The sequence below is a fragment of the Dromaius novaehollandiae genome, chromosome Z (genome assembly GCF_036370855.1).
Source record: "Dromaius novaehollandiae isolate bDroNov1 chromosome Z, bDroNov1.hap1, whole genome shotgun sequence".
NCBI classification, from domain to species: Eukaryota; Metazoa; Chordata; class Aves; order Casuariiformes; family Dromaiidae; genus Dromaius; species Dromaius novaehollandiae.
In genome coordinates this window covers 80,697,195-80,722,732 of record NC_088132.1, presented here as the reverse complement: position 1 = coordinate 80,722,732, position 25,538 = coordinate 80,697,195, and the positions used below count along the sequence as shown (strand labels likewise).

General features: G+C 43.1%; 2 protein-coding genes across 4 annotated transcripts in view; one reads left to right on the top strand and one right to left on the bottom strand.

Annotated features, from left to right (window-relative positions):
* The window catches only part of LOC135325046 (ectopic P granules protein 5 homolog), a 57,486-nt gene extending 45,958 nt beyond the window's left edge, over positions 1–11,528 (top strand). For 2 of the 3 annotated variants that reach the window (XM_064502449.1, XM_064502448.1), the window contains exons 38-44: positions 2,089–2,298; positions 2,435–2,579; positions 4,462–4,704; positions 5,120–5,339; positions 6,787–7,002; positions 7,869–7,983; positions 9,566–11,528. In XM_064502449.1, coding sequence (XP_064358519.1) covers positions 2,089–2,298; positions 2,435–2,579; positions 4,462–4,704; positions 5,120–5,339; positions 6,787–7,002; positions 7,869–7,983; positions 9,566–9,748 — 1,332 coding nt within the window. In that variant the 3' untranslated portion in view covers positions 9,749–11,528. Of the gene's footprint in view, positions 1–746; positions 844–2,088; positions 2,299–2,434; positions 2,580–4,461; positions 4,705–5,119; positions 5,340–6,786; positions 7,003–7,868; positions 7,984–9,565 lie in introns of those variants that run through there. The other variant, XM_064502450.1, reaches the window with a different exon arrangement.
* Positions 11,529–15,640: 4,112 nt separating this feature from the next.
* LOC135325092 (sialic acid-binding Ig-like lectin 15) lies at positions 15,641–24,899 on the bottom strand. The gene is made up of 5 exons (XM_064502570.1): positions 24,706–24,899; positions 21,344–21,727; positions 17,810–18,169; positions 16,758–16,788; positions 15,641–15,737 (listed from the first exon to the last, which is right to left on the bottom strand). The coding sequence occupies exons 1-5, from the start codon at positions 24,755–24,757 to the stop codon at positions 15,641–15,643; spliced, it is 924 nt and encodes a 307-aa protein (XP_064358640.1). The 5' UTR covers positions 24,758–24,899.
* Positions 24,900–25,538: the final 639 nt, after the last annotated feature.

The window sequence follows — 25,538 nt, the reverse complement described above, 5'->3', positions numbered from 1 at the left end:
GCTATTATGTAAAGCTATTGTGCAATTGCTTTTCCTTTTATAGCTAAATATGGTACCCTTCATAGTAATATTACCAGGCTCCACAAGTGAGTCTTATGTCCACTCATCAACTGAGTTGTTCCAGGTTCTGTGGTAGCCTTTTCCCCTCTGCAGGAACATGCATCTCTTATTATTTCTGTCCCTGCACTTTTAAGTGTGGCTAGTCTGATGCCACCCTTATCTGTTTCCCTTACAGCATCAGGGTAGCTGTTCCTTTTGTTAAGGACCTAAAGCTAAGCCAGGCTCCATATGGTGCAGGCTTCCAGCTCTAATCACCCAGAACTATAAAGCAATAAACTTGGAAATGTCTCTCCTCTAGTCTGATATAGTTGAAATCAGGCTTTATACTTTTATAGCTGTCTGGGAGGAAAATATCCATTCATCTGCTTTAACATGTTTTCTGGGAAGTTATTTATAACTGTCATTCCGGCCTCAGAACTGCTTCTGCAAACATTTATTTCTTACCATAAAATGCACCCCTTCTAACTCAGTATGACATACAGACTGTGATGACATGTCACAGTGATATAATGTCCTGAAGACCAAATACATCTTTAAGAAGCCTGTCAATGTCTGCTTGTGACGAGTTATTGGGGAAAGTTTACTGCATCTCTTGAAACTGGTGAAGTTTTCTTTCTCTTGCTCTGAAGACGGATTTCATTGTCTCCGATTCCTCAGCACTTGTCTCATTTATGGTTGCATTTCAGTATTTGCCTGAGAAAGAAAAGAAGTGTTGGAATAGGAAAGAAAAATGCTGGGTGTTACAATGGACTTTCCAAACCCTGCTTTTGTTAAGAGCTCTATGTAGGTAAATCTTGCATGATACAGTCCAATTCAGTGCACTGCTTCCAGAGGGGCTGGGAAATCTCCAAGAAGTCCTATTTCATATCTTCTTTCTTCCATATGCAGTGTCTTCTATCTTCCATTTCCTGCAAGACACTGAATGATACTATGTCAAGATGTCACCTGCAGCCTTTGGTCAGCATTATATTCCAGCTAAGGAAAATTTCTGAAGTTTGTGGGTAGCAGGCTGTTTTTGCCCTGAATATTTTTACTTGTAAGAAGCTTCTTGAGCTTCAAAAGAAACCTATATGTATATTGTATGAGTCAGTCTTAAGAATTTCTTTCTAGCTTCCAGGAATGTGTTTCAACTGTCATGCTGTTACTCTGCTTTTACCTCCCAGGATGCTCCTGTGGCAGCTTGACCTAGATGTCAGGCTCTTATTTCAGAGCCCTATATTCCAGTGCACATGCAACTTAAGAAATACTTGATGTAACCAGTGTAATGTTCTTGTTAATGTAACATCATTTGGGTTAGTTCTGGATCCTTAAAGTACTTAGGTTATGTTGACTGTCAACACAATTCCAATATTTGTTCATTCTATAATTTGAAGTAATTTGATACTTCTCAGCATCCGGGTGATATCCTTCTGTATTGCAGTCTCTGGAAGAACCCTTGAGAGGAGGATGGTGGTAGCTGAGGCTGGACTCTCTGCTTCTTTTTGATAGAGACACTTCCATCTGCATACTTGCACTGCCTGTGTGAGTTGTGGGTGCTGTAGGCTGCTGTTGGTAGTGTTCAGGATGTTATTTATGAGAAAGTGTAACTGAGGAATTCCCCAGGTTGGTAGATAATTCATAAAAAGCTGTCCCTGGCTCTGCTGTGAACTTTGTTTTTTACTTTTCTTTTTTAACCTCTACTCAAGTTACTTTACCTCTTAAGTTCAAAACAAATGGAGACCCTCCTTTATATATTTAGATGTCAGACATTAATGTCTCTCACTTTGGCTGCAGGGCTTGGTTAAGACTCTTGCAGCAGTCTGAATACTGTTATGTGATTGCTAGAGGTGAAATGCATGTGTTGGCTTGCTGCTTACATGAGGAGCTGGCTTTCAGCTGGAATCCCAGCAATCATCTATTTCTGTGTGCTTTCTGCTCTGCCTACTTTAAATTTTGGTGTCTGAATTTACTTCCAATATTCAATATTGTAAATGTTAATTTAAAACAACAAAGAAGGTGGAACTTAGAATCATGTCTTTAAATCTTCAGGAGTCACCAGTAATTAATCTCCTTGGACAGACCAGCTCCCTTCCTTGGCAACTTGTGGGCATCTCATCTTATCAAAGCATCATCAGCTACTGCAACAGCCACTATCCTCCTTCTGTTATCCTTGCCAGGGACGCGGCGGCTGAACTGATAGTGAAGCTCCTAAAAATCTCGGCAGGCTTTGGTGCATCTTCAGACAGTTACATCCACCTTGTAAGTTGAATTGGTTTTGCAGTGTCTCAAGCTGTTTCGGTCATTTGAAAGATCTGCCTTTTGTATGTCATATATAGATCATGGAAATAATACTAGGCGTGATTTTTTTTAAATTAATTTTAATTTTAATTAACAGGATGCAACGCTGAAATGCCGAGCATACATTCACCAAGTGGTTCAATTTCTTAGCACCTTAGAACAAAGTGGAAAGATTACTCTTGCAGTTTTGGAGCAAGAAATGTCTAAGCTGCTGGATGATATAATCATCTTTAATCCTCCAGGTTTGTATTAATGAGGTGACAAATTGTTTTAAAGCTGTCAAGATCCTTCATTCTAGCACGTGAATTTTTGGACTTCTATTGACTATGTAATTTCATTACCATAATGTCTCCCTTATGGGCAGGGCATGTTGCTTTAGGTAATATATGAGCACAAAACAAAAATATGATCCTCCCAAGAGCTATCAAGGGGGCTAGGGCCAACAGAAAAAACGATTTTTATGTTGCAAGTAAAACTGGCCAGCATACAGTGTTCCTAGTCCAAGAGTGTTAGATTTGTTAGAGACAGATTTTTCTCCCCAAATCATTGGTTTGAACGTGAAGAACCTTTAAAATACAAAGTTTGTTGGGGGCAGAGTTCTTTGCTCTAAATGTTTCCCCCCCTCACTCTCCCCAAAGACAATTTCAAATACATCCTCTCAGTTCCTAGTGATTCTAAAACACTGTATAATCAGAAAAAACTTACAGTACTGAAGTAGGGAAGTTATATTGATGTACATTAGTAGTATGGCATATCCACACCTGCAGGGTTTATATTGACCTAGTTTTTTTGATACTACTACCACTCTGACCTTCCTCCAAGCAGAATAAGTGTTCGGGTCAAAACAGTCATTTTGTTGTATTATGGCAAAGTGCTTGTTAGGAGTCCTATCTCTTCCTGTCCGTGACCCACGCAAGTGTACTAGCAAAAGTGAACAGAAGTGTTCCCCATATTAAACTGTAGATTTTGGGACTAGAAGGTTGGGTTTTTTTTCTTTCTTTCTTTCTTTTTTTTTTTTTTTTTGCTTTAGTGTTGTCAAGATAGCATTCCTGCCGTGATTCTAGCAACTCATCTTCCTGAGCCTGCAGACAGCTCTTTCTCCCCAAGCACTAGCAGAATAAAGATGACTTCCCATCTAAATTTTCAATTTGAAAATTTGTGACCCTGAGAAATGTCTCTTGCTATTGGTATTGCAGCTTGGGGAAGCTCTGTAGGACAGCCATAGAGTTGGTCAGAAGAATTCTTTGTTCACCCAGCGCAACCAGGCTGTGGAGTGGAGTAGGAGCCCTGATGAATTGTGGCAGGAAAGTGGTGATGTGCATCAGATTTAGCTTCTGTGCTTGGCCTGAAGGGGGTTGGAGGCACTTTGGAGACTTCGTAGCCACTTTGGGCAACTTTTTTCCAATAATCAATCCCTCTTTGTGCTTTTTCTTTTTCCTCTTTATATGTCATTGAAATTTTCCCTTGCTACAATCTGACACTGCTGGAAAGCTTTCTTTTATAGTGATGCTGTTTTTTCATTGATACATGGCAAGTTCTACTCTGTGATTAGACTTAAGAGCTGAGTGCAGGAAATGTGTGTGTTTCCAAGGACACTTATGCATGGCCCATGTTAATGCGTTTAGACAATGGCAAGAGATGGCTTCAAAAAAAGATTCTGGATTTGAACACTGGGATTGGCAGGTAGTCTAAAACGCGTGAGGGGATTGCAAAATCTCAGGGCTCAACCTGATCATATTTCAGATGGAATCGTTAAAAACTTGATTATTTAGCTCTGAGCTGTGCTTTAAATTGTAGTTTTATACCTACATATTTTTGGAGACTGTAAACATGCTTTACTGTTCAATTTAGTAGGGCTGAAAGTCCCTAATTGAAAAATAGGCTTAGATATACTGGGTGCTGTACAGTCTTATCAGCTGTGTCTGGCTGTTTTGTAAATTATGAATTAAGTCATCAAGGAAATAGGCTGTTAGGAATCGAGTGTCTTATTGCAGGTGTGTAATGAAAAAGTGACTTTTCCCAGGACCTAAAGAAATGTTTGGTGATGAAACTGAATTCAGGTCATCTAGGGTCTAGCCTCTATTTACTGAAATGGTTCATATTTCCCTTATTTCTGACTTTCAGATATGGATCTGCAAACACGTCATATGGCCCTCAGCGGTCTCTTTACAGAAACCCTGACGATGATGAACAACTCTAGTGTTACAACAGCCGAGTCGTTGCGGGGAAGCCTGCGAAAGTGGGTTGACAGTAAAGTGCATGGATTACTGGCGATGCCCCTTCTCACGGCGGCATGCCAGAGTCTGGCCTCTGTCCGACACATGGCGGAGGTGACCGAAGCTTGTATCACAGCTTACTTCAATGAAGGTAGGAGAGTGTCTTGTTCTGCCACTTGTGTCAAGAGCATTGATCAGTATTTTGATGCCCATTAAATATGAATCACCTGGGACTCCTTATAACTTCAAAACCTGCCTGGTTGCAATCCTGTGCAACGTGCTTTAGGTGACCCTGCTTGAGCAGGGGGCTAGACTAGATGATCTCCAGAGGTCCCTTCCAACCTCAACCACTCTGTGATTCTGTGAAGGAGATACACTACAATAGTGGATATTTTTTTTTATCTCTAGCCATCACAGTGGCACCACAAACTGATTATCTGGAACACTGCTAAAACAATTTGAATTTTGCAATTTAAAGGAAAACAGTAAGGTAGTTCTAGTTCTTGGGTTTTACCAAGCACTGTTTACTTATGCTGTTTATGCTGTCCTTTTGCTTTCTTTTTAAGAGTCTCCTAACCACCAGGATTTAGGCTGGGGCCCTATCCTTGCCTCTCTCCAAGTTCCTGAGCTTACCATGGAGGAGTTCCTGCAGGAATGTCTGTCTTTGGGAAGCTACTTGACCCTGTATATCTACCTGCTACAATGTCTAAACACTGACCAGACACTTACCAATGAAATGAATATCCTGCAAACCATTAGCAAATGGCTGGAGCAAGTGAATCCAAGGTACAGACCTCCAGTCTTTTGAATGTGCCCCGACTTTTAAGTAAGGCTGTGGTTGTATAGTCGCTATAATCTGGTTGCTGGATATAATGGTCAGTCCTTCCATAATATCACAAATGTCATCTTCCAGCCCATGCCCCAGTACCAACACTGATAGACGTGGTGAAACACAAGAGGGAATTCTGTCTGAACATTTCTCTTATTGTCTTTTGGTTAGTTTTTAATCACAGGAGCTTGGTTTCAATGGCAGCCTGGATTTTTTGCTCAATTAAAATGACTACAAAATTCCTAAATCAGTGTGGGGTTCACTTTCCAGAATGTCCACTAGGTGGGATGGGTTATATGCTAAATACTCAGTGTGGTACTTGAAAGGTCTGATGTCCATAGCTGCGCAATGCAGAATGTCAGCAGTTCTGAACAAAATCTGAATCCAGTGTATGTAGTCGGGTGCCCAAAGTTAGAGGTCTGTATTGTTGTAAAATGTCTTATTAGATAACAATTCTGGTGGAACAACATGATAGATGGCTGAAGATAGCTTTGGTGTTTGGTAATACTTTGTATTTACAATGTGTAACAACTGTATTTACAGGCTGCTGAAATTATTGCTAAAATTTAGTAAACTTGATAAATATCTTTTGTATTTTGATGTTGATAATGCTCATATTTGCTGAGAGAGAACATTTTATGAAAATGTGCATTCCCACTGTGTTCTTGGAATTCAAAGAATACCTTAACTGATGTAGGTAGCTTATAGTTCTAGTAATTTGATTGCCAAAGTGGGGAGCAGACAGCAAAGCCACCTTACACAGCCGGTTAAACCCTCAAAACTGTGGGTGCCTGGCTTGAGAGAAACAACTGGGTAGAGCAATCTGAGGATGGTCTGATGCAGAAAGCTCGTGCTGGTGCTATATGTGGAAAACCTGAGCTCATTAACTTCGACTGCAACTGTTTGGGGAAGAATTAAAAATACCACAGGGGAACTTCATGTTGTGCTTTGCTCAGCAAAAGCCTTTGATGTTTCCTCTTCTAGAAGATCATATCAAAAGTCTAAGTTACTGTGGAAACAACAGCTAGTGCTTGCTAAGGTGTTTTAATGTTAAGTAAAGGAAGGAGTAGAGATCCAGCTTCGTTTCTTTTCGACCAAGTTCTAGATAGGCTTAAATGCGCTTATGGCTGCAATATCATTAATTCTTAGGTTTAAAACTTGGAAGGAAACGTTGTTCTTTGTCCTCTTACAGGCTGTTAAAACCTGCTGACTGTTTTCTGCACCAGGTCCATAACAATAAGATCTTCAGCTACACAATGATTTGTGGGGTGATACAGTTACACTGGCCTGATAAACTAAGATTAGCTGTTGTTAACTTGCCACCTGGACTCTTCACAGGGCTAATGGGGAGATGTACAGTCTTCTTAACCTGTACTTCTGACTTTTTTTTTAATCTATGTAAAGCTCAGCAAAGGAAGAGGCAAAGCTGTTTCTTTGGTGGCACAAAGCCTTGCAGTTATCCCTAATTCAGATGGAGCAAGACGATGCCATTCTGATCGAATCTGTCATTCGGACACTGCTCTCAATACAGGGCAGGCAGAGTCAGCTGGCGGAAGAGAGACTGACTTCTGGCATACTTGGTGCTATTGGGCTAGGCAGGAGGTCTCCGTTGTCACCCAGGTAAGGGTTGGAGTGAATTTGTTGAGTCAGGGTGAGTTGTCGTATTGAAAAAGCTGCAGCCTGGATCCAGACTGCACAGAGCAATGCTGAAAGATGTTCTGAATCAAGGCTGTCCCCAAATCTATAAAGTTACTTGGACCCAAGCTTTAGTGAGTTGTAGTAACTGCAGTGAGCGTGATTCTGGCTCGGTTTCCATCTCTAAGTTTGTAGGCAGACTGTGTATTAGAGGAAAATATTTCAACCTCATCTGTAGAAGACTGCTCCAGTTCACGTCACAAGTGTTTTGTATGAACTTATGCACTCTGCCTTTTCCATCTTAACCTTGAGGTGCTGGGAAATGTTCAGAGATGTTCAAAGAAATATGTGCTTGTTACTCTCTAAGACAGAGCAAACTTGGCTGTAAGACATTAAAGTGGAAAGAATGCCAAGGAGAAATATGTAAATGCTTGTGGAACACCAATCCGACATAGTATTTAACTTTATAAAGACCTCCTGGGATGCAGTCCTGACACTGTATAAATTACTCTGAAGTCTTATTCATGTTCAACTGATCCTTTGGTTTTGGTGATATGGATGTTTCAAAGGCTGTTAAACGAGTGTTTCAGATGTGACCTCAAGGCTGCAGCTAAGCTCAAGGGAGGTGCAACATTTCATATATATGGTATTATACTATCCTCTAGTGTATAATAATGATATACTGAGTGTATATACGACAATATTTTTTTTCTTTTTGTATTAAAAATGATCTTCTAAAGCCTCTACTGTGTTCCCATGTAAGAGATGTCTCACAGGATAGAACTTTCAGTCTGTGCCGTTGAAGACTTTCAAATTTGATGCCCCCTTCTCTCTGCTTTTCCCTGTGTAAGGTTCCGGGTGGTCGCCCGCAGTTTGTCCACCTTCCTCTTGGTGCAGATTCCTGCAGAGAGTCAAGTCCGCCTGAAAGCGGGTTCAGAGCCGAAGCTGTCGCAGAAGGCTCAGCAGGTATTGTGTGCTGGTCGTTGGCTTTTTGGAGTGCTCTGTTTGTGTGCTGTCTCGGGTTGTGAGGCAGTGCTCATAAGGGTCACTGCAAGCATTGGAGCTTCAGGCTAAATCCTCGTATGAACTTCTCGATTTTATTTAGCACTGAATACGCTCTGTTTTTTTGTGTGTTTTTATTTTTTTGCTACGGCTTTACATCAAACTGAATTTCAGAAATAGTTTGTTGCACTCACTTGCGTCTTTAGGGGAAAAGGGCGTATCACAAATTCATGCAACATTTGCTATACGTAAGAACACCGTCTTGAAATTTGCCAGAGATGAGGGCAGGGGCAGCGCAGGCCTGGTGATGGTGAGAGTTTTAAGAGACTTTGCTCTTGGACCCCACCTGACTGTATTTTGGGGTCTAGCTGAGCTGCTGTGAGCAATCTTTGGTACATACCAGTTCATCTCAAGCGCAAGATAAAATGTAATGGCTTGAAACATCTTTAAGTGGAGTCTGGACTACTGTGCTTTACCTGGCCATTGTCATCGACTTGAGAACTGGCACACTGGTTTTCAGCTGATGGATGGTAACTTGTTGGACTGTGGTTGGAGGATTGTGTGTCTGAGCCCTAAGCTAAGGCGACCCTAAGTTGACTCCAACTAAACCTGTTCACACAGCCTCCTATATGAATGTGAAGGTAATAGTTTCTAATCTTAAATAATAAATGAAAGGTACAGACCAATTTATGTCCATAAACCCCGAGTTCTGAAACTTTGGAACATAACAACAGGTAGAAGGAATAAAAATAAATAAATAAAAACAATGCTATCAATGCTATCCAGCTTTTCAGGACAATGTGTAGGCTGTAGTCAAACTAAGGCGATATTACACTAGCATTTGCTTACGTGAAAACAGGACTTAAAAGCCATATGACAAATAAATATTCCTTTTCCGGTGTGTGCGCCATCCAGGTTGTTATTTCAGTAAGTAGGTGCATAAGAATAGGAAGGAGTAGCGGACTAGAAATGAAAGCACAGGAATTTATTTGGTATAGCTTGTTTGTGTTCTCTGAAAAATAAATGAAACTTATTCAGATGTTATTCCAACATTCATCATAGGTGGTACTGCTAACGTAGGTGAGGAACTTTTTTTAACATACAATTTCTAACCTGATGCTGTCCCTGTAATATTATTATTGGGAGCAAAATAATACATTTATGAAAGTCAAAGATGTCCATAAGACGTTGTTGTTGCAGTTTATATTTTGATGTGTATTTTGACTTCTCCTAGGACCATGTCTTTAGTGCATGATGTAAATATATGTCAATATTTATATTGCGGAGTCATAGCAAGCCTTAAAAGAGAATATCCGTTGTGCTGATCTCAGGGAAGGAACAACTTGGAAAATATGAGGTGACTTGAAACAGTATCATGTGATCGTATTTGTACAAATGCTTTATTCAGAATACTCCATGATCTCTAGCAGATGAGGATGTTCCAGTGGAATTGTGCTTATGGTGGCTCAGCAGCTGGTTTGTTACACCTGCAAAAGACGTGGACCGAAGTATACATAGCTAACAGCATTTTCCCTTGTATCTGTAGGCACTGAATGCTCTTGAATCTATGGCATCAAACAAACAGTACATGGATTATCAAGAGCAACTCTCCCAGGCTTCTCAGTTCATCAAGCATCCAGAACATTGTCTTCGAGATGGCAATAATCTCTTGGCTCTCCTTGTTAATACTCTGTACCCAGAAGTGCATTATTTGGACAGCATACGGTAGCAGCACTGAGCTCCAAAATCATCACGCAACGTTGGATTGCTCTGGTTTACATTTGAAGGTGTTGTTGCACAAGTGATTTTTACCTGCAGAAGTTCCACTTTAAATAAGTCAGAGGTGTGAGTGGGAACTGCACACTGGCAAGTTTTATCCTTTTCGTTCTCCTCTTTAAAGCCCTGATGGTATGTAGGCCTGTGGAATTGCTCAATTTTTGTCTACTGAAAAGACTTGAGTATCTTCCTGTGTGTGGTGCACATCTGTGAGGAGAGTACCTGAAAATAGACACACAAATCATTAGGCAGCAGAGCTCATCCTTGTCTCCTGTAGCGTCTTAAGTTTCTGCTTTGTGCCTTTCCATTTTCCAATGTATCATTGCTTGAGCCAGTGCAAACTGGACGGAGGGTTGTATATAAAAGAGATTCTGATTGTCTTACCCAGGATCCCTCCGAATCTTATGTGATTGTGTGTTTGGAGACTTGCAAACTCGCCATGTTTGGGAAGACAGTATTTAAAAAACTTTTTTTGCTCTCCCACAGAACTCTGTAGTGGAAAGGCATGTTTACAATCTTCTCCTGCTTCTCTAAATACAAGCTAAAATTTGAACTAAAGAATTATGGGTTTTTTTCCTATTTTCTAAAACCTAGTGAGTCTGCCTCCATATTGCTTAATTAAATAAAAGTAATTTCTGGACATGTTGTTTTAAGTTAGATAATGTCTAGAAGATAATTTTCAGGATTCCTCAGTGTCTGGAAGGGGAGCAGACGACTATGTTCACGTTAAATAGGTGATTCCTTAATTCTGAAAGTCTGACTGTTCAGGAGATAGTGGTTTATCAAGTAGACGCCCCTTGAAGTTTATTCTTTTATTCGTAGCTGGGCATGATGTGACAGGGTTTTAGATGACACCGTGAAAAGCTATTTATCTTGTGTTAAATTTGATGATTGCTCGTTAAAATTCTCTTACCAAAGCTTGAGCAACGAGCCTGCCAATCTGTTATTTCAGCTGAAAGATCACTGATTTTGTTGCCTTGTGTGACTGCAAGATGCCCCTTTCTTTAGGGGAAGCAGAAGGTGAGTTTCCCAAGTTGCTTGCCTAACTTTGGCCATTTTATCTTTGATCTATTCCAGGGGGCCCAAGGTCCCAGTCTATACACCTCTACGAAGGAACAGTGACAGCTTCTTTTCTGTATTAATTGTGCCTTTATGTTTAGAACATGGTTACACGTTAAACTTTAGTTTTGGTCGCTAGGGCAAGGAAATGTGCTATCTACTGTCCGTTCTATAACGCATCGCTTTGAAGGATTGCACTTACCTGTGATTTCAGTGCTGGAGAGCAAACCACCTCCCTCTTTGTGACAGATCCTGCTAACTGTGCCAGCTGGATCATTCGATCACCTTCACCTTCATGTGGTCTTACAGTTCTTTGCTCTATCTGCGAGCCTACACAATTATGTACATCCCTCTGTATATTAACCAGACATCAATGCAGCATAGTTTTTAATGGACTCTTTTGGAAAATTCACAACTGGAAGAATATGTTTTGCTGCTTTTTTCCTCTCTTTCTTTTTTTTTTTTTTTATTTTCCTAAAGACTGAAAAGCACTGGCTTTATTAGATAAGATGTTATCAGTCAGTTGTGTAAGAAATGTGAAAAAGACAGAAATATATGTATGACATGCACTTTTAAAATGATATCGTTTCAGCTGTTGAGTTTTTACAAATGATGTATTTATAACATGCTCTGTCTGCAAAGACCATGCAAAATAAACATGAAAAATCAAGTAATTCCTGACCCAACACCATGATATTTTCAACTTGACGGAAGAGTCCAAACCGGGAAAAACACCTTTGTTCTTGAAGGTGAAAGTGTAGGGGAATGCCACTCAGGTTTAGGGAGTCTTCTCTTTGAAACGCAGGAATTAAGTCTGTACTCTGCTTTTGCTCATCCTAACCCGTATGTAACGCAACAGTATTTTTTGTTCCCAGAGTCCAGGAGAAAGCTCAGCTATGAAATGACAGAAAAGATGCCTCTCTGCCCTAGTAAAACTCCACAAACCTCCGGGGGCTCTTTAGCGTCACCTTTTCCTTTCCTCCTGTTTCCTGTAGTTACAGCTGTGAAGGTGCATGTGCATCCCATCCCAAGAAAGCTGTCTGGAAAAGATGCAGTGAATTACCATCTGGCAGTACCTGTTTCTCTGGCTGTGATGAAACCTAGGTGCTGACTTTTGGGTCATTAATGTTAGGTGAAATCTTGCTCTTTGTCTGTCTACAGTGTTTTCAAGTCTAAACAAACCTGTTTGTTGTATGGCCCTCTGTACAGCAGGGTGATTATTGCCTTTCCATGGTTGTTGCAGGGGCTGAGTTATGAAGCCGTTCAAAGGGCATGGTGTTGATGGGATCACGTTTTCAGGCTGTTCTTGCTGGTGAAGCTCAGCCACTTGCATTTTTTTCTTGGAGAACTGTTCATTATGGGCTGCAAATGAAATGGTTTGCCAGAATCTCTTGGTGAAGGTTATTTGCGTTCAAGCCACTCTGTGTTATACCTGATGCGGTAAAGAGCTTGCATGCGCTGTTTCCATTTCTCTTAAACTGATCTCATTTAGCGTTGGTAGGAAGGAAGAATGCAAATCCGCTTACTACACCATACATTTGTTTCTGTTCCAAAGTCAAATCTTAAAGCAGTATTTCTAAATGAGGGGGGAAGCATGGGAAATTCCCCCCACCCCCTTTTTTAATAACACTTGCTCTTGCTACATGTTTCAATAGGGTGTCTAGGGCTGGTCTTTAGGCCCTGTTATGTTAAATCCTTCATAAAAGCTGGACAAAATACAAATGATGCCCCTTAAAGCTAAGATCTTGGTCTGTTTACTCATGCATGATGAAAGGGATATGCAGTAAACGGATGTGGTCCTGCGTTGTGGTCCAGCACTGTTTTCTGGCATTGCTGGGACTGGCAGTGCATTGGTTCTGTTCTTTCCCTATGCATAGGTGACCCAGACCAGGGGCTTTTGTATTTAGCCTGAATAAGGAGAAAGATAGTAGTATGGGGGGAAGTAGGGGAAAATTATGCTTTCAGTTCTGGTGCTACAGTGTCCTTGCAACTGCCCTCCTGCTCCCCAACCCCAGCCTGCAGCGTTGCTTTTTTGATATCTTAAGTGTAAACAGGTAATCTCAGAAGGAAAGCTAAGTTTGGTGTTCATTGTAGCTCACAGTACAAGGATGAAATCTGAATGTAAACTACTTAAAACAGATACACCTTTGTAATTTAGAGAGTGAATATATGTGGCTTTTACAATGTTTGACTCTGCCAGTACTAATTGCAATGGAATGAACTGTTACCCGAGGACTGCAGCTTACATATTTATTAGAAAAATAGGTCAAATAGTGCAATGGACATAACAATTGAAAGTGGCATTAACTTAAGATAATGCAGTGGAGTGGAAAAACTGATGCCTGATCAGGAAGAAGTGTGAAATACATACATTGGTGTTTCATATGCATGCGTACTCTAGAGTATCCCACAGGGACTATGGCATGGTAGTGATGGGAATTTGTATCATCTGAGACCAGATAGGGCTCCTTTCTGAAAGCTAAACTGATCAATGGAGCAATAGCCAAATCCTCCCAAACCCTGACTATGGTTTATATGTATATGGATTAAGCTGGGGGGAAAAAAAAGAGAAATTGGGACACTTAACTGTTAGGCAAAGCAAGGTCAGTGCTAGAAGGTTAGCTTCTTTCCTTCAGGTTTTTCTGAAATAGCCTCCTCTTCTGTAGAAGCCTCCTGAATTGCTTGTCTCCTGCTGTGTTGTCCCTCCAGCAGACACTGGGGCAGCTGAAGTCCCCCAGGAGGACCAGGGCTTGTGAGTGTGAAGCTGCTTCCAGGGAAGGTGAGCCGGGGAGTCACCCTTTATGTGTGAGAGTCGCAGGAAGACTTGGAGCACTGCCGAGGGACGAGGAGGCAGCTGAGAGAAATGCTGAGGAGGACAGACTCGTCCCACTGAGGAGCAGTCTCCCAGGGGCTGTGTACGGGTTAAGTAGGTTCCTTCACAAGGGAAAGGGCAGGATTCAGACAAGCTCGTCTGCTTCTCACTCGAGGTTGGCTTGCTTGTCCCCCCAGCTCATGGTGGATGATGGTGTGGGCTCTTGTTCTTGGGCATCCCAGTTAGTTCTTCCCACTTGCTGCGCTGTCGGGGGTTGCACTCAAACCCAAATAACTAAAAGCTGAACAATGTCGATCCATGAGTTTCCTCACAGATCTAAATTACTGCAGCTGTTATGTGACACGCTGGCAGCGCTTCTGAGTGTGAGATGCTGACAACATGCAGATATTCAGGGCACATTTTGTGCATCTTGGGCAGTTTTGTGACTCTTTTTCCTCTTTCCATCTCTTATTTTCATTAAACCTGGCTCCATCACTGCTAGGATTACAAACTAGGATTTCAAAGCTGAGGTTAAAATATCTCCCTGTGTCAATTTTCCTTGTTATCTTGGACTGTTATCCTGTTACCAATTACAGCTTTGTGCTCTAGTTTCCCAGTACAGATATTACAAAGAGGTAAACTTTAAAATAAGAGTTCTCAAGTGAGGGGATGATTTTTCCAAGCAGGGTCACAGGCTTTGGGTGGTGGTTTCCCCCCTTTGTTCTTTCTCCTCCTCCATACCAACCCTTTGGTGTCCACAGCCTGTCTTGTTTTGTGACTCTTGGACCACAGGTCTCCCTGACAGAGTCCTGTGTTGACTTGCTTCGTCTTGGAGCATGGTCAAGATTGAGCTAGAGAATTCTTGATGGATGCGAGAGAACTGACCAAACACCTGTGTGATTTATGCTGTAAAAACCACCTGCACCCCACATTGTTGCTAGGGTCACACCAAAACACGTCTGTAACCATGTGGTGTGCTAGTGGAAAGTGCTGGTCAGTGACTTCAGCTCAGAATTTAAGGGATATATAGTCAGGGCTTAAAGGAATTTTCTTCATGTAACAGATGAACCACTTAGAAATAAATTTCTTTTAATTAAAAAAAAAAAGTTATTGAATTTAGTTGAAAAGTATTTTGAGTTTTCCTGGGGGGAAACCAGTTATATTTCCTAACGCAGCCATCTCCTATAGTTTGTTTTATTGCAACGTTGTCATGACTTTTATCTGAAAGCCCTGAGATTGTGCTTGTGTGTGCATGTGTGCTTACGTACCAGTTGTGGTACTACTAGCAAGAGCTGCAAGTAAACTTACAGTACGGACCACCTTTGAATTTCCGGTTTTCAACTTTCCCAACTTGCTGAAAACTTTTTTCCTCTTTTCATTTTGCTTGCACCTCTTGAAAGTTGAGATTTCTTTTAAAGTTTCAGATAAACTCTTCTGGAAGCTAAGGAATTAAAAAAGAAAAACTTACAGAAATTGCAAGAGTTTTTCTTCACCCCTGATGTTTCAAAGAGCAGAATAGTCTAGTTGCTGGCTCTCATAAGCTGCATGTATTTTGAAAAGTGGAGTGGGGAAAAACTAGGTTTGAAGTAACTTTTGAAAAAAGTCGGTAACAAAAAGTTGGGAGGAAATGGTAGATTCCCATCTGCTTGCTAAACACTGTCTGATATAGCCTGAAAACTACAGATTGACTAGACATATTAGGTAGATCCTTTTCTGCTCTGCCAGCTCCATCCTTCTTTTTATCTTCTCTTAGCATCCTTCTCTTTATCCATCTTCCCTTTGACAGCTGCTCTTGCTTGTAAGTCACAACCAGGAGGGAGAACATGCACCTGGAAGGCCTGTTTGACCTTCCACATATCAGTCAATGGCAGTCTTATATTTGGGGAGATAGGCACCCTAATGTGACCTGGTTTTGCGCCTGACAAGCAGGAAATCAAACTGTGCAAGCAGGTGCCAGCGTCAGAGGTCAGGTCTTTAGCTGCGCGGCACTGAAGCTTGTTCTGCTGACAAAGTGGGGCTGCCGCAGTGCCTGCGGTCCAGGTTCTCGTAGGTGGAGTCCTGCGGCTGGGGCCTGACAAGGAGAGAAGTGAATAAGGTAAAGATGCATTTCTGGCTGCACTAGTCTTTATATGTGGCTTTAGCTAATAGTTAAGGAGCATCGGAGTACATGTGACCCTAATATTCTCAGATACGGATCCTCTATTCTATAGCAGACAGTTTTTCAGTATCTGATTTACATGTAAGGTTTTGTATCTTAAAGGATCCAGAATGACCTCCAACACTATTAGCATGAACTACTGCTGCTCTTCTGCTGTGTCAGAGGCTAAGGATGGTTGTGACAAATCTCTCCCACTTTAGAAGTAGCGTTAAGGATCTTCTAATGTATATGCAGAGCATGGAGCATCTTGGCTTTTAAGCTTTCATCTCTGTCACGATACAAATACATGATACTGTAGTCAAGGGTGCAGTATTGTTTAGACTGTTAAATCAGCAAAGCTACGCTTCTACAATTAAATGCTTTTACTAATTACCTGTAAGGTAGAAGTCCCCTCTGCCTCTGCTGGTGTGACCTGATACTGCACGCCCAAGCGTCTTGCTCAAATAGCTGTGTTGTTTTGGGTGTGTGTGGGGGAATGAGACATCAAGTAATGGTCATAGGGTAACTCAAGTTGGACGTGACCCCATCCCACTGGTTCCTGCACCCATCCCGGGGTGGATGGTTCTTTCGCTAGTTCATCACAGTTACTACACACTGTGCCCATGGCCCACCTGAGCTTCTGGTAGTCTCTCACTGCTGCTGCATCCTGTCTCTCCAAGCTACTGCCCGAGTTGCTCATTCTCAGAGCAGCTCATCCTCAAATCAGTCGGGTCTGTTCTCACCTATACCCAAGCCAGAGCCTGCTCCCTGCAGTGCCCAGGCCACAGTCCCTCGTGTGGGGTCGCTTGGCCATCAGCACAACCCTGTCCTTGTCCCAGGAGCCTGCTGTCAGGCCTGAAAGTTGTTGCCAAGACCAAGGACAAGTGTGTTTCTCTCCTTAGCCATCTCTAGCTTCCTACTGGATGACATGAGTAGAAGGCAGGATGTTCTTACCGGGCCAGGCTGGTTGGGGTAGTGAAGGGACCTGTTAATCGAGAAGGAAGATGTGAGTTAGCAGTGTGGTCAGAGTGAGCCGGGAAGCCACTCTGCACTACAAGGTGATTATAAAATGCCAGTGAATGGGGAAAAAAAATTGTGTTAGTTTTGTGGTTAGCCTTCAGGAGGGTAGGAATTAGGCACCTGAATATAAGGAGCGAAGTATTTCTGGCTGTTCTTATACCTCCTACAGTTCAAGGCAAGTAGTGGCTCTCTGCGAGTTGTTGCTATCAGATTGTTGTTACACTGGTGGCATCACATTTCTGGCCAGAGACCCAGACCCAGGAACTCCTCCTGGCCTGATCCTTGCTGTGACGTAGCACAGCAGCCATGATGTGCTAGGCTGGGTGCTGTGCTGGGAGCCAGGGGCTTTTGGGTTTCTTGGCTGTAGGTTTCCTTTATAACCTTTGGGAAGTCTCTTAGTTTGCTCTGTGAGCTGTTTCTCATCTCTAACAATTAGATGTTTCCCTGCTCTCATGGCCTTGGCACACCGGGAAGTTGAGATTTCACTAATGACCACGAAGCACTTGGATATTGAGGCCTGGGGACTGAGCTGGGCAGTCTGTAAAATGAAGATGCTGACCCTGGGAGATGAAGCTACTTTGTGGGAAGCAGTGAAGGTAAATCCTGCCCAAGGGCTAAACGGAAAACGTTAGTAATTAGTCTGCTTCAAAAAAAAAAAAAAAATCTGGTTGTGTAGGGAGCAGCTTTTCAACTAATTGCACATCTGTTAGTTTATTAACCTTTCTCCTCAGGCCTAGGGAAACTCTTGTTCACCCTGTCTTTTTTAACGATTCCTTCCAGAATAAGACCTCATTTCTGCAGGCTGTGACCGGCCAGCCAGGAGTTTTCTTTTACTTGTTCTTGGATTTCCCATTATAAATGTCATTTTCCTAAGGTGGAAAATCATTGTAAAAAATCTCCTGCCTGATTTTTATCTGCTGTGTCACTTTGCTTGTTACAGGTCTGATGGAGGAAGACTACCAAAGGAAATAGTGAGTGATACATACCTCCTCTCCAGAAAACAGTAAAGCTCACTATCACCAGCAAAACAAGTACTTTAATTCCCAATGGTACAAAAATCAGGATCAGGAAAAGGGAGCTGTTGGAGGCTTTGAATTTATAGAAGTACACAGCCCCTTCTGCTCTCCCGTGGCTGTTGACAGCAGTACATGTGTATTTTCCATCATGTGTCAGGTACTGGAGCTCTTTGGTGACCTGGTGATTCATGTTCGTGACGGAGGTGAGGTTGCTGTGGTGAGGGCTGGTCCAAGTCAGGGAAGGCGCTGGCTCCCCTTCGGCTGTACAGCGTGCTTTGAAGGTGTGATCTCCATTCGAGCTAACGGTGATATTGATGATCCTGGGGGCAGCTGCAGAAATCACAGCAAAAGAGAGAAAGTGCATTAAGTTTCAAAGCTAGGTCTCATACAGAATGTTTGGTCGCAGTGGACTCTGTGTTATAACAGGGTAACCCTGGAATCATATTTCGCTTTCACTTTTCACTTCCACTTTTTTCCTCACTTTTTTCACTGGGTCTGTGGAGATGTGAACTGTGTTTTTTATCCTTGTCATTTCTTATGCAGATCACTAAGCTGTGGTCGACTTCAGCCCACGTCACCCTGGTGTGATGGGACAAGGCAGAGGCACTACAGCAGGGCAGCCATCCTTGAAGATTGGCAGTTTTCTGTGGTTTTACCATAAATTACAGCCCAGTGCTGTCTGTGACTTAGGCAGTAGGTGCAGCTGGTCTGCTTTTCGGACAGGCTGGCTGCATCTGAGAGTATCTCATGGCTGTTCCCTTGGTCTGGGACCTGCAGAGCCCATGAGGAGGGGTCTGTTTGTGTGAGTCCTCTGCTCAGTGCCTGAGACTTGTCAGTTTTGACAAATTATTGTCAGGGCACTTATTTTCTTTCCCTTCTCTGGTAGTCTATACTTGGTGTTTCACTCCAGCCCTGTGGTGAGCACCAAACAGCTGATTTAGCTCCCTGGTTGCTTTGGGATAGCATGTTGTTACCAAGATGGGGCTGTTCATTGCGCGTCCTGTACTTGCAGGGTATGGGATTGTGTGACTGGATGAACAGTGGTGAAAAGCACTTGAGGGAAGCACAATGTTGAGAGGTACTGTTGAACATGTCGTATTTGGTCTAGTCTCATGAACTAGACCCAAGGAAGCGTGGCTGATGTGACCAAGCTTGTCTTAGCCACTGGTCCTCTCCTGCTGGATCTGTTGGCCAATTTTGTGCATACTTGAGAGACATTTGGTTCCTAAAGGCATTGTGAAAACTAGGGACTAACAGAAGAGAGCTAAGTGAGTGTTCTCATGGAGGAAAAGGCTGCAGTAGGAGTTCAGTATTTCTCTCTCCTGTTTTTCCTGGCCAGTTATCTGGACCATATGTGTGTATGGGTGGCCAGTCAGCACATACAAAGCTTGCAACCAGCTACAGCCCAAGTTCCCCCTTGCCCATGGAAGAGCATGGGAAGGTGTGGAGGGAGCTGTGCAGGGAGCTGGAGATGTGGAGAGGAATAAGGCTGATTATCATACCTCTAGTGTTTAAATTCAGGCAGCCTCTAGGACACATCTTGCTGCCATTCTGCCCTGGTCATGCCCTGTGTTAGGGGTACTCAGGAAAGCCAAGGAGCTGCTCTAAATGAAAGGAGAGCCTTGAATACCTAAAAGTTCCCGAGAAGTAACTTAACTTATCCTTGTACCTTGCCTGGACACCTGCAGTGCACAGCAGGTGTAAGGTAGTTTCACATCACAAGCACAATCATGCAACGCACAGTATCTCTGCACTCTTGATTAAGGTCTGAGTCTCTTCCTGAGGCCACGTGTGTCTACTAGCGCGCTCTACATCTGTAAGCACACCCTCAGACAAAGGATTAGAGCTTTTTTGGAACTAGGTCTCCTTAAATTTGAATGCTTGATGTGAATTGAGCACAGAGCAGCCTGGGGATGAGTTCGCTGCATGCGGCGTGGGAGCCCTGGACGTGCCTGCAAGGGAACACAGCGGAGGGGCGCAGGTGGAGTTGTGTGATCTGTGCTGGAAATTCATCCCCTGCTCACTTTGCTGGCTGTCTGCCATGCTAAGTAGCCCTGATAGAAGGGTTTTTTTTTTTTTTTCCAGCCAGATTATCAGCTGAAAAAGAACAAGAAGTCCTGCTGCAGCAGTGAGCTCTTATGCTGGATTTCTGTACTGTGAATGCCTTTACGGGTTTCAGTAGGAGCAGTGTGATCCTAGCAGGGGTAGGATGAAACTTTGAGATGGAGGTTTTGGCATTGAGCTGCAGTGTAATTCACCTCTCTGTGTCTGTATTTCCCTCCTGCCCTGTGTCTGTTTAGACTGTAGACTCCTTAGAAAGGAGTGACTCCTTGCATACCTCCATCATGTCCATCTAACAACTATTGCAATGGGTCCTGAACTCATTTAGGGATTCAAATGTCCCCCTTCTCTTTTTCCTATCAATGATAGTGGATGGATAGGCATTTCACCTTGTGTGACTGTTGTATAGCAGTCCATCAAAGATGCTTTGCCTTGTCCCTGTTGCACCTGTGGTTTCTAGGGGCAATCTGGCCAAGGCTGTAGAGACCTGGGACCCTGCTGTGTCCAGTGGGACAATATTACGTTCATTTAGCTACATGCAACTGAGGCAGCTTGAGATGCTGCTTTCACAGACAGGTAGAGGTAACAGGCCTCAGTACGAGCTCAGGGTTCACAGTCCAAGCTGGAGACTGTAAACACCTTCAAGAGAAGGTGAAGCTCCTTCTTGCTTCCTCTAATCCAGGTGCAGCTCCATGCTCTGATGAGAGCAGGTTGCTTGTGGCTTGGTTGTGTTCCTGTGTAGTGAGGATAAGATGCTGTAAGGAAGGAGCTTGATGGGAACTGTGGCTGTGAGAGGGGAAGATAGGCGTCTGACAGCTATGAAGAGGTTATGCCATCTCCTAGGATTTGCCATTGCTTGGTCAGAGCTGTTGGTACTTACCCTTTCCTGCTCCAGAGGAGTTTAGACCTGCAGATCCTGGCACAGGGGTGCCAGATATCTTGTCTTCCTGAGCCCCTGTTATCATCCAGGCCTGTTTCCTAGCACGTACTCACCAGCTGAGTCTCCAATTTAAGTCCTGACAAAAAGGATATCTTTAACCCTATCCCATGAGCTGCTGACTGTTGGCTGCACAGATCTGCTGCTGCAAGGAGGAAGTGGGATGCCCAGGACTTGACTGACCCTTACCCCTGGCAGCCAGAGGCTGGTTGTTTCCTTATCACAGTTTCTGCTCTGTTTTGTTCCTATTCTATTCCTTGCGTTGTGCATATCACCTCATATGGGAAGACTTTTGGAATACTTTCATATTGGAAGGCAATAAATATACCCAGCCCAATTGCTGTAAATTCTCCCCAGGGCTTAGAAGAGCCAGCCCTGTGGAAGAACGTCTCAGGTGAACGTGTGTTGTCACTGGTCTGGTTGATCTCATCAATTTCCTCATCTTTTTGGCTTTTGCACTTCACTGTGGGGTGGTTTTGCCTCTTTTGGCTCTCGTGTTCTCTTACCAATCAGATGGAGCTTTATCCCATTCCTGCTTTCATACTTGTCATGAATATCTCCGGAGAGCTCCACCCGGCAGAAGTATCTCTCACTGTCACTCCAGGTCAGATTGTCGATCCTGATGGTAAGATCCTTGTGCCGTGGGTTGCCAAGCAGTTTGTATTTGTTTTTGTAGCTGACAGTAGTTTTGCAGAGTTCACTGGGACCTTGTGTAATGCACTTGAAAACGACTGTACCGTTGTAAGGTTCCCTGATCCTCCAAATGGCAGCGAGGGTCCGGTCAAGTGTTTTGTAGGGGTGCGTAAAAGTACAGGGCAGAACAACCATCTTCCCTAATTCACCAGTAACGTCGGACGGGATGTGAATGGACCAGCCGCTGGTCTGCAGACCTAGAAGCAAAAGGAGACAATTGAGACTGATTTACCTGGAGCATTGCACTGATGGGAGAGGGAATTTGGGAATCCTTTCTGCACCTACTCTGTTCTTACTCAGAAAATGGGTGCTCTGTTCCCTTGGTGGGCCCTGTGCTGATGTTCTTGCTGATGGCTTGCAGATGATTGAGCAGCCCAGTTACTGTGGTGTATTTAGTCCAGCTGAAGACCAGTAACTAAGGGAACTGTCTAGCTAGCTCACGTTGGAAGTAGTTTGCTGTCTGAGCAGGCATCTTGCTTTTCAAGTGAACAATAGCACCTTAAGTTGTGATAACAGTCTTTTGCAGTTACCAATCACTTCTTTTGTGCTCTTGGAGGCAAGGAATTCAAAAAAAGCAAAAAAAAAAAAAAAAAAACCTGAGCGTATCCAGAAATCCAGTGGTTGTCAGCACTGAAATACAGTAAGTTAGCCCTGTATTTGAGTGTGCCTGCCCCCCCCACCCCTGTGTTGTAGTAGTTGTTATGCAAATCAGTTGGTTGTTGCAGTATTTCTGGAGAAGGTTGTAATGTCTGATATTTCAAACAGCTAATGCTGCTGTTGTCACACAGTCACATCTTATTTGTGAGTAAAATGTGAGAGGATCTAAATACAGACTCAGCGATACTCATCTTATGAAGGCTGATGTGAATAGACAGGTTCCCTATATCTTCTCCCATGTGATTTGTAGGAGGAAGGAAGCCCTCTGTCACCAGAGCAGGTTATCATCATATGGACTCTAGTTGCCAGTAACTTCCCAGACAGGCCTTGCCCTTTTGTCACAACAGGGGAAATCTTGAGTTTGCCAGCTGATACGTTGCAAAGAGTTGGATTTTTGCTCTTTTGGCCAAATCTGGCCGCAGTGAATCCTAGCACAGTTGGAGGATTTGAACCTTTTTGCTGCCAGACTAAATTTCATCATTTCTAATGATGAAATAGCCTTCACCTGAATCAGTGCACCCTATCTTTGATGCATATTTAGGGAGGACTCGATGTCTCATCCCACTTCCATCCAGCAGTAACCACAAGAATCAACAAACAGGAATTGTAGGAAGCCCTCACCTTTCTACGTAGATATGCATATCTACTGACTGTTGGTAGTTACAACAGCTGTTATTCCTGATGCTACAGTCTGGTGTATCTGGCTACGTTTATGTTTTCAACTTCTTGATGGCTTCATTAAATTGGTAGTTTTCTCCTCAGTAGCTGAGATGAGAATGCTTGGGAAAAATGAAGTGGCCTCCAATAAATAATTGCTGCAGATCCCTGGTCTACCTGACTTCACTGTGGTTTGTGGGCATTCAGCTGTCAGGTTAATCAGTACAAGTAAGTTTGAAGGTAAGGGCTGTTGCTTTTTTCTTGTATCTATTCTCCATAATGTTTGGCAAATTCCTCCATGACTCTGCAGCTAGTATTAATCTACTGTGTGCTTCACAATGGACAAAGGCCAGTGTAGGACCGATTCTCTTTAAGTTACTTATCTGGAATTGGTACCAAGCCAGTATTTTAATCACTGAAATCTGGAGCTGGGCTTCCTTGTCATTTGCTATAACAATACGATTACCTTTTGCAGCCTGGGTAGTCTAATATAACAGGCTACATGGCCAAAGAAACTCCATGAAGCTCATGGACTCTGAACATTAGGAACTGGCAGTAAATACATGGAACGCTATTGCTTTCCAGTTTCTTTTACGTTCTTTATTTTGACACTACAGAATTATCCCTTTTCCCTGTTGGTCAGCTGTCAGATTTCTTTTGGATCTTCGGAATCCTACCATTGCTCTGACCATTTCTCTGATCAGAGGCAGACCTGTGAGTACAGAGAATGCAGGGCTGACATCTTACTGTTTCCATTCCTGCCACTCCTGGCAGTGAAATGCAGTCAACAGTGGCTGATTGACCATGGCTTGAATAGTTCATTTGGTTCTCAAATGTGTCAGTGTGACCCCTTAGTTTTGGAGGACTGTAAATCATGTACTTTTCAGTACATGGTTTGCTTTTCTCTGTCACCTTTCTGGTCTGTGTTTTTTTTTTTTTTTATCTTAAGCAAAGAGTATTATGTTAGCACATAAACATCTCCTTGCCTGCCACATGAGAAATAATGTTAAAAATAAGTGCTTCTAATGTCTTCAGCTTCATCCACTTCTATAGAAACACTGTCTGAAGACCCCAGATTATGAGTGGAGGGAATTGTCAGTATCTGGTGTATAATTTCCTTGTCAAGCTTTTGTCACATCCTTAAAGCTTTGACATGGTGGGTCTTTCATGGCTTCCTCTTGCTATTTATCCAGCCTCCACTTGTTCCTGGGATTGAAGGCCTCATAAGGCCCAACAGAAGGTTGCAGGCAAATAGCAGAAAATAGCTGTTCACACAAGGTAACTCCTGGAAGGAGCTGTCAGGTAAGTGCATCTGCTAGTTGTTGCTAGAAAGGATTCGAGGTCACAAACCACGATAACAAGATCAAGAGCTGGAGACCACCACAGACGCTGTTAAGAACTAGCCCTACTCTAGCAAATACTGTTTGAGAGGACCCTTAAGCAAATCCCATTGATTTTAATGGAACTTAAGCACATACTTAAACATGAGCTTAAGTGCTCAGTTGAGTTGGGGCAAATTGCATGCATTGCAAATTAACTCCTAGGAAGGCCAGACAGTGTTCCTGGATGATGGTGAAAACACTGCATTCAACTGACAGTGTAGGGGAAAGTTAGATGAAGTCCCTCCACAAGTTAAGAAAGAAAGGAAACAAACCAAAGACATCTCTGACAATTGCAGAGTCAAACTTCAGGTTTTTCAGTATTGTCACAAGCAGCTGGAGTCAGGATCCTTTTAAGCAGCATGGAGGGGTTGGACAAGTCTTAAAGAACTAGTTGTACCAGGGAATTCCACTGGCACTTTGGCTAGAGCGAGAAGAAAAGCCGCTATCAGACAGGGAATAGTAGCAAGTTCAGAACTCACCCTTCTTGAAGAGACAAAGGAGGCACAGAAGAAACAAACCAAACCTTTTCATGCTGCTTGATGTTCCCCGCTGAGATGCATCAGCAAACCAGAGCTGTCTCTGTTACAGCTGAGCTACAGGTCTCTCAGTCATAAAAGGTTTTTCCAGGAATGGAAGAAGCAGTGGTTTTTGTCTCCTTGGAGGGAATGAGTTGTCTGGCTGAACTGGGACCGGATTCAGATATTAATAGTTTTGTGGTCAGTCATGTGCAAAATAGAAGGGAGGGAATCAAAGTGTTACCACTTTCCAGCTGAAGGGGAGGAGCGGGAGGGGAGCTGCAGACTGGGGCTATGAACTCCCACTCCATGTGTGTGATGGGACAAAAGGGACCAACTTTCAGGTGCTATGAAATTGCTGATCGGGAGGAAGTCCTGGCAAAGGAGATCAGTGAGTGAGACCCTCACTCTCCTTGCTTGGGGCAGTTCATCTTCTTGAATCTGGACTCTGCAAGTCAGCTGTATTCTACCCCTTGTGCTTCCTGGTTGCTGTCATCCCTAGGTGTAAGACACCACCTCCTTCACTGGCCTTTGACCACTGTGCCCCAAGCTGCTGCTGTTTGAGATTGTTTTGGAAATGATGTGGCCACTTCTCATCATGAGCATCTCTCCCTACTATCAGTGAGAAAGATGGCTTGTAAAGCACAACATAATTTTGGACTTGTAGGAATTAGTTCTGCCGGGCTGTATCTCTGTGGATGGGCTTTGTACTCTCTTGTGTTTATTGCAGTGGCTTTGGCCCCTGGGTTTTCTATTTCCAAACAAGTCTTCCAGCCACCTGTCTAGAAGATACCATC

Coding starts and splice junctions, on each gene's coding strand:
- LOC135325092 (XM_064502570.1), bottom strand. CDS start 24,757: ATGAAAAGGTTTGGTTTGTTTCTTCTGTGCCTCCTTTGTCTCTTCAAG. Junction 18,170..21,343: donor GATAAAGCTCCATCTGATTG/GTAAGAGAACAC, acceptor TGATTTCTGCAG/CTGCCCCCAGGATCATCAAT. Junction 15,738..16,757: donor ACCCCAACCAGCCTGGCCCG/GTAAGAACATCC, acceptor TCTCCTTGTCAG/GCCCCAGCCGCAGGACTCCA.